We start from the raw sequence: 10,164 nt of genomic DNA, 5'->3' as shown, positions 1-10,164 counted from the left end.
TTATTTAATTTATTTCATTTTTAATCTTTTTGTTTATTTTATTTTGTCTTGACATAGAGCAATACATAGATACCTCATTTGGCAACTGCTGTAAGTTTTGTTTTCCCTTTTTTTAAAGAAAAAAAATTGTCTCCTTTTATTTATTTATCCTGTTTCCTCTGTTTCTGGGGTGTGACAAATTGTACACTTTGTGTTTTTGATAAGAGACTTCAAGAGTACAATATAAGAAGGATTCCCCTTCACTGGGTTTCAAAGTGCCATTTGAGTTGCTCTGAAAAGTGATTTGGAACACCTGGAGTATTGGTAAGAGAGGTTTTCCGAGACTGCACAGAGAGACTGTGTGTATGCACGAGTGTGTGTGTGTGTGTGTGTGTGTGTCAGTGCATTTGCAATGAAATCTTCCTCCTTAAATAAATAAAAAAAAAAAAAACAACAAAATGTGAAGAGCCCAGTCGTTTTGCTGCCTCTATGAAGACTGTTTACAAAATGTCTTATCTTGATATGAAATGAATTCTGTCAGTTTTTTGTGATTTTATTATTTTTTTGGTGTGTGTTTTTGTATTTTTTATTTTTTTTTATGCACAGATGTGAAAAACCACTCAAATTCACATTTGAACCATTGTCCTACTGCTGAACAAAAACAAACAGGAAAAGACAAAAAAAAAAAAAAAAAAACTCCATTGGATTGCCACTGGCAGTCAGATGCACCCGATGCCATAGTGAAGCCATTTGTGCTTTGTTGGGTTTTGTTTTTCGCTCTTTCTTTCTTTCTTTCTTTCTTTCTTTCTTTCTCTCTTTCTCCTCTTGCACTCCACTGTTTTTTTTAGAACATGCAGCTTCTGCTCCTTAAAGAAAAGGGGACGGACTTTTCCTCGTTACTCTTCTCCTCACCACCCTGTTGCTTTATGGGACAGTGTTCTGTTTGGATTTCACTGCCCAACTAGTGCTGGCAGAGTGGCCGACAGCCAACCTACACCTACCCCCCCCCCCCCCCCCCCCCCCCCCCACACACACACACACACACCACACCGCCTTCTCAGACACTGAACTTCGCAGCCCGACCCGTTTGTATGGGACTCGTAGCTGACTTTGATCCTCTGACGAATCTCTCTCAGGGTTTTGCCAAGTTGTCGGTGTTTTTAGGGAGCGGGGGAGGCATCATGGTGCCTTTCACAGGTAGCTCCTCACGCACCCCAACCCCCCCACCTCCACCCCTGCCCGCCTTTTTTCATCCCTACCAACTACCCCTTTTCGCCTACCAACTACCCGACTTACTGAGCCCAATCCAGAGCCGCGTTTAAACGCAAGGAGAGGCACACCACGGATGAGTGAAGGAGCAGTCGGCCCTTTCAGAATGTCTCGACACAAAATCACACTGCAACCCGACACTGCATTGGATGCCTTAAAACTATGCACAAAAGCTAAGTGACCAAACCAGCTACTATTCTCAAAGTGCATCGTGTGTTGTGCTCTTTTAATGCATTGTCAGTCCCTATGCCTTTGTTGTGAGGAAAATGGAAAAAAAAATATTATTTGGAGGAAAAGTTTTGTTTTTTTGTTTTTTTAAGACATGAAACATTCCATCTTTTTTCTGGTAATTTTTTTTTTTTTTAATCTGTACATACGGCACAGTTGTGTTTTTTGTGTTTCTTGACATTTTGGATGATAAACAGGTGCTTTTCTTATTTTAGCTGATTTGTTATTTTTGTTGTCAAGTGCTGTAAGACTGTTGAGAAAAAAAACTGTTTACAATTTGTTGTAACAGCCATTTTGGGGAGAAGACTTAAGTGTCAAGCCATTTTGTAAAGGCTTTGCCGTATAGGCTTTTTGATACATTGCTTGTTGCAGTTCAATTTTGATTAATAAAACATGTTGATATTAAAAAAGGCTTTCATTCAGAAAATCTGCTTCCGATGACACCGTTGAAGTAGCTGCCTTTGGACACAGATCTGCTCTGTTAGATCAGGGCTGCATTTTTCTCAGGGTTCAACCACGATTCTGTGCAGTTTACCTATTGTTGCATGATACTGCCCTCTAGTGTTCAGCAAGAAGCCTTCAAGAGAAATTACTGAAGTTTGAACTCCAGAGACAGATTTTTGCCTTAGTGAGGCTTGTCTGATTCCATGCTTCCTGATCTTGGCTTGTCTGGTTTACTTTTCATTATAATTCAATATTTTCCAGTTCAGTATTACACTAGGGGAGGAAAGGAGTGAAAATCAGTTGTGCAGATCCTGACCCTACAGGCTTATGTGAGGAACTGATGAGGTTTAATTTTCAAAGAAAAATCAGGCAGTTGTCAGGTTATCACATAGTTTAGACTTTTATTTGTAGTTTGTAATCAAACGTAGTGTCAGCAAGATACATTTTTTTCTGATAGTTTCCTTTTCTAACAGCAGTCAGATATGTTATAAAAAACTGAACTGATATTCCCTTCAGTCCTGTAGTTCATTTGGTCCATCAACATTACTTTGTTTTAGGTAATGGCTTCAATTTACAAGCAGACAGACAAAGCACATATTCCCACAGCCCAAATACTGTCACCACCAAACATCAAGAGGACCGGGCCCTTAAGGTCGTGTTGAAGCTCTCCACAGCCAATGCTGGCTTTAGGCTTCAGATTTCTGCCAACCTCAGTACCGGCTCGGGCCGGAAGGTGCCAGCGAGATACACTTGACTGCACGCCACACAGACGATAGAACAGCATTTACACTTTTTCCGGAGGGGGTGAACCACTCCCAAAATGGAAGACATGGAATGAATTAAGGTAGCCATTTTGCTTCAGCCTCTGAGCACTAATGTTCCTCTTCAAGCATTTGGTCGTACACCATGGAAATGGACAAGGAAGAAATGACACTTGATGTTTGACACAGATGGATAGTGTTGATTCATTGGCACATGAATCATTTTAAACTGGACTGGAAAATGAACGTGAAGTGTTTTGTATGCTATTTTTAAGAGAAATGCAGTCAACTTTGACTCTTATGTTTCTTGGCACAAGCTGAGGTACTTTATATATAAACTCTGAAAGAAAGCTTGAACTGAAAATGTCCCACATTTGTTACCATACATGCTTAAATTAAGCGCATCGAGCTAGTACATAATTCAAGGGACATAAGCTATTTCTGGTGATCGTGTTAACCAAAGAACCTAAACATAAATAAGTTTCCCAGAATCATAAATTAAAACATACAAATTGTTAAAAAAAAAAAAAATACTAAAACTAATCCATGAAATCAGAACCAAGGAATGTGGCATTTCTTTTCCAAATAAAAACATCGTTTTAACCCATAACTTCAGTATACATGTTCAGACAAGTTAAGGCACATTTAAGCATTTGGCTAGAACTTCGTTACCCTTGGTCATCGCTCTTTCCTGGAACCTCAGAATGAGAGTCTGGAGGTGGGAATGGGGTTGTCTATTGTACTGTAGTGTCAGTTATCCAAATGAAAACATCCACAAAAACAAAAACAGACAAAACTTAAAAACATTCTAAAATAGTTCACCAGAACTACATATTGGACTCCAACCAAGAGTCTGTGCAGAAATACCAAACATAAAAAAGAACCAACAACAAAACAAAACAAAAACCAAAAAACATACCTGACTTAAAAATACATAAAATCCACTTGCCAACGCACAAGGATATTTGTTTGAAAGTGCTGAGAATCACTGACATGGTATAGGCATGCAACACTTCAGGCAGACAGCAGATCTCCCCCTAAGCATCTCTAATAGTAAAAGCACATGTCTCTAATGTGTGCACGTGACTCCTGATGCGTCTTACGAAAACATGGGGGGGCACCAACAGTACCCTAGACAGCCATGTGCACCGCCAGCGTCTCCGCCATCACAACACCTTCTTCTTCCCTGTCGACTTCAGCATGTGCTGTCCGAACTGCAGGACACACACACACACACACACACACACACACACAAAACAAAGACAGAATACAGATGTGAGATATACCAGTCAATTCATACCCATGGGGAGATGCATGTGATAAAAATGGCCAGTCACGCCGAGTCACTTTCACTTCTGTGGCCGAACAACTGAGACACAGCGATAATGACGGGGTCAGGGGATGGTGAACGTATGCTTTCGCTTTTAAAATACAGTACGTTGGGGCTTTAAACCAACACACGTTCAATTCAGTACAATAAATCGCAGTCCAGTAACCCCTGGACTAGAGGTGGGCGATCTGACGATTTTATATCATGATCGATCTACTTTTCAGGCAAACTGATAGTAGGAGGACATCAAATATCACTAATGTATCCAAACTTCACATGAAGCTTTGATGGTGTGTGTCCATGCTGCATTGACAAACCAACAGAATGATTGCCTACTAGATGGCTTTGCTGATAGGACAAACTGGGATTTAAGACACTGATACACGCTTAAATGATTTCATGGTTCTGTGGTCATCTACTGGCTGCGGATTACAACTCAAAGTTGAAACTGGGAAACAGTTTAACTTGGTATTTTACTACCCTTTTTTTAGTTCACATTTTACTACATTAGTTTCTACTCGAGGTTGGAGTACTTGACAAATCTTTTAATGGTTCTATTATCTATCGGCTGCTGATTACAACTTTGTTTACTATTTAAAATAAAGTTTAACTTTTTAATGACCATTTTGAAAACATGTCTTTAATGTAATATTGCGTTTTAAATGGTGTCTCCCTTACCAGAGGCGTGTCTGTGCAGGGCTTCTGCTCAGGGACAGGGAGGTAGAAGTCGTCCTCACGGTCCTCGCGGTAGCGGTGGGCAAACTTGCGCTTCAAGGCCTCAGCGATGAGGGAAGCAGCGTCTGTCGGGTCAGTGAGCTTTGGTTTGGTGTGGCCTTCCGGACTGGACACGGACCACACACACACACACACACACACACACACACACACACACACACACACACACACACACACACACACACACACACACACAATGAATCATGAATGACTTTTTCATCAGTGAAGAGACATTGTTGACGAGTGAATATGAAGCGAATGAACAAGCCAAAGCTCAATTATGGTCAAGTAGATAGCTGCATGTTTATGGCATTTAAGCACTTTGTCAAAATGAGTGGTACAGACTTAATTATTGTGTTGATTTAATGTTTCTAAACAGCAATCCATACTTGAAATTAGAAAGGATAACGTGGGACGTGGAGATGTAGGATAGTGTAAATATTCGACTCAAAAGACGTCTAGGCCATTAAGTATGTCTAGGCCACATGCCAGAGGTTAAACACTTTCAACTTTAGGCTAATCTAGTTGTAGTTTGCAAACAAACAAACACACACACACACACACACACACACACACGTCTCACCGTTTCACGGAGCGCAGCTTGACTTTGCCCATGTCCTTGAGCACGTCCAGCATGCTGGGCGTCTCAGTCTGTTTGGCCCCCGAGTCCAGCGCTGTCTGCTGGTCACCCTTCCTGCCCCGGCGCTCTCTGATGAGGTCAATGGCCGAGAAGCTCCTCTGCAGGCCGGGAGCGGGCGGGGGTGGGAGTGGGGGCGGAGGCGGAGGTGGGGGAGGGGGCGGAGGGGGCATGTTGGGACCAGGGGGAGGAGGGGGAGCACCTGGAGCAGGGGCTGTGGGCATCAAGAAGTGAAGCAAGATTACAAGTGGAATAGTAAACGTGTATGGAAGGACATGTGCATGCATGTTAACATGTCGACAAACACTATGACGGACAACAAGTGCCCCAATATAAGCAGGCATATATGTATGTGCAAGTATGCAAGTACGTTTCCTATAGCTAATTTAATGGGCTGTATAGACAAACCTGTCTATTATTAGAATTAAACAGCATTTCCTCGCCAAATGGGAAACGATGATCATAAGTCATAGAGATTGTGACCTTCTCCGCCTGCTCTGAGGTCGAGTTCTCTCTCCCCCTCTCCTGCCCCCACCCCCCCTTTTCTCTCCCCCCTCCCACTCTCTCACCAGCTGTGTTTGCGCTGCGCTCCTGCGCCAGGACGATCTGTGCAATCTGAGCCCTGAGGCTGGCCAGCTCGTTCTCCAGGGCGCTGATCTTCTGGATGGCCACATCGTTGGTGGCCGTCGGCCCCTGCGGCGAGGGCTCGGCCTGGTTCAAGCTGGGTAGCGAGCGCTGGCGCCGGAGTGGCTGCTGCGGCTGCTGCGTGCGGAACACCAGGCCCGACGGAGCCTCCGACCTACAACCAACCAACGCAGGGGAATCGATCAGTCAGTCAACCAATTAATTAATTAATTAATTAATTAATTAATTAATTAATTAATTAATTAAAACAATGACCCGCACCTGAAACTAGACATAATCACATTCAGGTTGATGGTCTGGTGAATGTTTACTGAGTGTTGTACAACAGTTTTCCTGATGGCTTAGATAAGTTATCGGTACTTTCTGTGAGACAAGCGACGGCTCATTATAACTAAAACAATCCTCGCTTGCTGGCTATGAACATGTTCTATTCGTCCAACCTTTTGTTGTCTCCAAGGATAAGGTGGTATAAAAATGGTATAAGGGTAAAAAAACGAAATGTTTATGGGATCACCCCACAAAGAACCGTCACAATGATAGAGCTGTCTAGGGACTGCTTTGTAGGAATTGATTAAGCACACCTGGATCTGTCAGTCAAGTCATTTTCTTCTCTGTAGATCAAGGCCACATCGGCTAAGGAGGGCACCAGCCCACTGGGTGTGCCAGGAGGGTGAAGGGCAGCTGCGCTGGCAGCGTAAGGGGACAGCTACAGGAGGAAACGGAGGCGTGAGACACGATCAGACACAGAATTTTGAACAGAATCATTCTCTCAGCATGACACTTCAGTTCACATGACAAGGAAGGCTCTGCTGAGTAAACATTATGACCGTATTTACACATAAATCCTGTTTGGAGCATTAATGGAATGATTCTTATTTGATTACTCATTTGATAGATTATGGTAAATTATGGTCATTAAAGATGATAAGTAGCTACGCTGGCCAAACATTCACGTAACCAGGAATTGTAAGCACAAAGATTATTTTAAACAGTGTCGAAAGAGCAAACATGTAGAGTGTTTGCTCTGTCAGTCCACTTTGAAAGCATTTCTGGAAAGTGTGAAACAAAAGAGCAAGAGAGGAAAGAGAAATGTAATTTCAGTGCTAGGTACATAGCCTAACCTCATCTTATCTTCAGAATGCTTTCCTATGGACAAGCATCTGAAGGCTTTTGTGAGGGCAAAACATTGCCTACCCTCTGTCAGCACAAGCTAATATTTCAGGTAACCAGGGAACTGACCTAAAGCAGACAAGCTGCATTCCTCACAAAGGACAGCTGGGAAGAAAGGAGAGGGGAAAAAAAGAGAAACAAGAAAGAGATACTGTTGACAGAAACAGTGATAATTAGCCTTTAAATAAAATGAAGCCATTACATAAGCCACATTACTTCAGATGGACACAACATTGGCAATAATAACTTTGATGTCACAACGTGCATCTTTTTCAGGGTAATGTCATTTGATGTTTGTGGTGCGGACAAATGCTAGGGTATCAACATGGGAAAGAAGCCATGCATAGTGTTTTGATGCAGGCTTGAATGAAAGAGTGAGAATGCTGAACATTTATTTAAAAAAAATAACAATAGGTAAACAATGCCAGGAAGTGTCCCAAGACAGTGTAATGCAAGCTAAGAAGAAAAGAACAGGTTCTATAACATGCATGTAAAACAGCAATAAGGCAGGGAAATAACTGTAATAAGGAGCCATGTGATATTTTGTATGAATAAATGTAAATGCACATGAAATGGCATAAGAATGTCAGCCATGCATGTACAGACAGGCTTTTAAGAGAACTCTGCCGGTCTTAACCACAGGGCGTAGTGGATGGAAACAAACATTACATGGTATTACAGACAAAAACATGTCAGAAACAGACAGCATGTTTTGTGCCATTGCCCATAGTGGTAAGAACAATGATAGTATGAACATCGATTTTGTTGTGTTATACATATCTGTACTGCCAATCACCACATAGGATATTTGTATCTTTCCATGAGAAACTTAGTAAAGTAATGAATCAGATAGATAGATGGATACTTTATTAATCCCGAGGGAAATTTAGAATCATTGATGAAGTCAAAGGCCTAAATGTGCACAGAACATATTTATAAACAGAACATATCACTTATTTTCCACCACCACAAACAACACTACTTCAGGTGGAAACCTGCCAACAAACACACACATCTTTTCCATACCTGAAAGTGGATTCGAGGGCAGGGAGCAAGAGGGAGCGTGGACCCAATCCTCCTGACTATACTCCTTGCTGATCCAAAAGTCCTTGCTGATCCAAAAGCCTTCACATACAGAAATGATGTTAAGTCATTTACGGAATCAGTCAAAGGAGAAATGCATGATGTTGCTAAAAAAGTTATAAAATCTGTCACATACCAGGTCCATCTCAATATTTGTAAGGCTTTTATTCATTTTATCTGTGGTTTGCACGAGCGGTCACTATCATCCACATGGTTTCATCTCCTGCAAAGAGACGAAAGAATTACGCACATGCCCACAATTACAATCTGAAGAGAATAAAGTTAGCGAGGGGGCGTTCAAGGCCAAAGTTCACCTACAAATAAGTCCAGTGAGCCCTTAATGAAATTGCCAGGGCCAAAGGCTAATTAAAGGGAATACGACAGGTCTCCAGATTCAGCTTTTTATAGTTTGTATAGTAGTTTGTGAACTTAGCTAGCTTGCAAAGCTAAAGATACAACAGTCCCGTTGTTCCCAAATCCTGTCACGATAGTTAGCCTAAGTCCTGAGCTGACTTATCTAGCAAGGTAACTTCACGTAACATCAACATTACCATTAGTTAACTTAAGTTACAATACAAATAACGTCACGTATGGAATTGTGTGCGAAATTAGCTAGTACCCGCCACAAATAACACGTCTTATTTATCATAACTTTACTCATAAACCAACTTCGCGTTACTCATAGGACTCAAAAAAGTGGGAATACTGATGTAACGTTAGAGGTTGGAACGGTCATCAAGTTTTAGGATACCCATCATATTAATATCATCAAATCACAGATAGCATTTACTGACAGCGTTATTTAGACTATTTAACAACTTCATTGGGACAGCTGACGAAATAATAGTTAGCTAAAGTGTAACTGTGAGCGATTGTTAGCATCCGAGATATTGGTAACATATCCTACACAACTTAACATCTAATGTTATCTAACATAAAAACGAAATAACATTTAACGTCACCTAAGTTTACCATATAACAAATTCGCAGGTACGCTGTACATACTCATCTGATGGGTGTCTAACGTTACAAATAAATTAACTCGGAGGTGAGAGAGTTAAGTTTCTGGCTTGCTAGCTAACGATAGCTGCGTGAGAAAAATCCAAGCTAACGTAGCTTGCTAGCTAGCAAAAGTCCATACAGTTCACTGAACATGAATAGCTAATATTAGCATGAAGCTATCCGCTTGTGAGATGGCAGTGCTACCAAAGTCCTTCTCTGATGTTACACAGCAGCTAACGATAGTGAACGTTACCTCACCTGTTGATAACTAATGGCATGATACTTCTATGTATTAGAAATATGTGTCTATCTATCAAAGATTAAAGCGCTCTTCGTCGATTCTAAACCAAAACAAAATAAAACCGTACATACTTTGGATAGCCTTGGGTGTAAGGTCGACATATTTAGCTAGCTAAGGATTCCCAACCGCTGTTTTCGGGTTTCTCCATACGTTTACTCCTTGCTCAAATTTCGGATCTTCTTTGTTGACTCTCATGTCAGATGACGGCTAGCTCGCTGACTCACATTACTGCCACCCACAGGACGGTGGGTTGTGTTTAGCAAATCAGTCTAAGTTAAACACTAAAATTCATGTCAAGTGCATGCAAATATTAGAGATCCGTTTTATTCTGCTTCACCCCAAACTAAGATACAATACTTTAAACACATATGGCCATAATTTGAAGTTTAGATTGTACTGAAAGAAGTATTGATTTATGTAAATTATTAAAAATGTCTCATGTTTAGATGCTTTTTGATTATGGACAAAAGCGTCTGCCAAATACTTTAAACTTAACATTCAAACGTGAAAGGAGTTTGTTTCGTCTTAGCACCTGCCTTATTTCATCCTTACTGGTGCTTCGCTGGCATATCATGCGCTT

At 41.3% G+C, this 10,164-nt stretch overlaps 1 protein-coding gene across 1 annotated transcript; it reads right to left on the bottom strand.

The window, feature by feature from the left end:
* Positions 1-2,296: 2,296 nt before the first annotated feature.
* On the bottom strand, positions 2,297-9,819 carry mtfr1 (mitochondrial fission regulator 1). The gene is made up of 8 exons (XM_012816085.3): positions 9,656-9,819; positions 8,418-8,504; positions 8,225-8,323; positions 6,610-6,734; positions 5,953-6,182; positions 5,330-5,597; positions 4,690-4,852; positions 2,297-3,895 (listed from the first exon to the last, which is right to left on the bottom strand). Exons 2-8 carry the CDS (start codon positions 8,451-8,453, stop codon positions 3,848-3,850), a joined length of 969 nt encoding a protein of 322 aa, XP_012671539.2. The 5' UTR covers positions 8,454-8,504; positions 9,656-9,819; the 3' UTR covers positions 2,297-3,847.
* Between the last annotated feature and the right edge of the window lie 345 nt (positions 9,820-10,164).

The sequence above is a fragment of the Clupea harengus genome, chromosome 17 (genome assembly GCF_900700415.2).
Source record: "Clupea harengus chromosome 17, Ch_v2.0.2, whole genome shotgun sequence".
In the NCBI taxonomy this organism is placed as follows: Eukaryota; Metazoa; Chordata; class Actinopteri; order Clupeiformes; family Clupeidae; genus Clupea; species Clupea harengus.
This window is presented reverse-complemented; position numbering and strand designations above follow the sequence as displayed.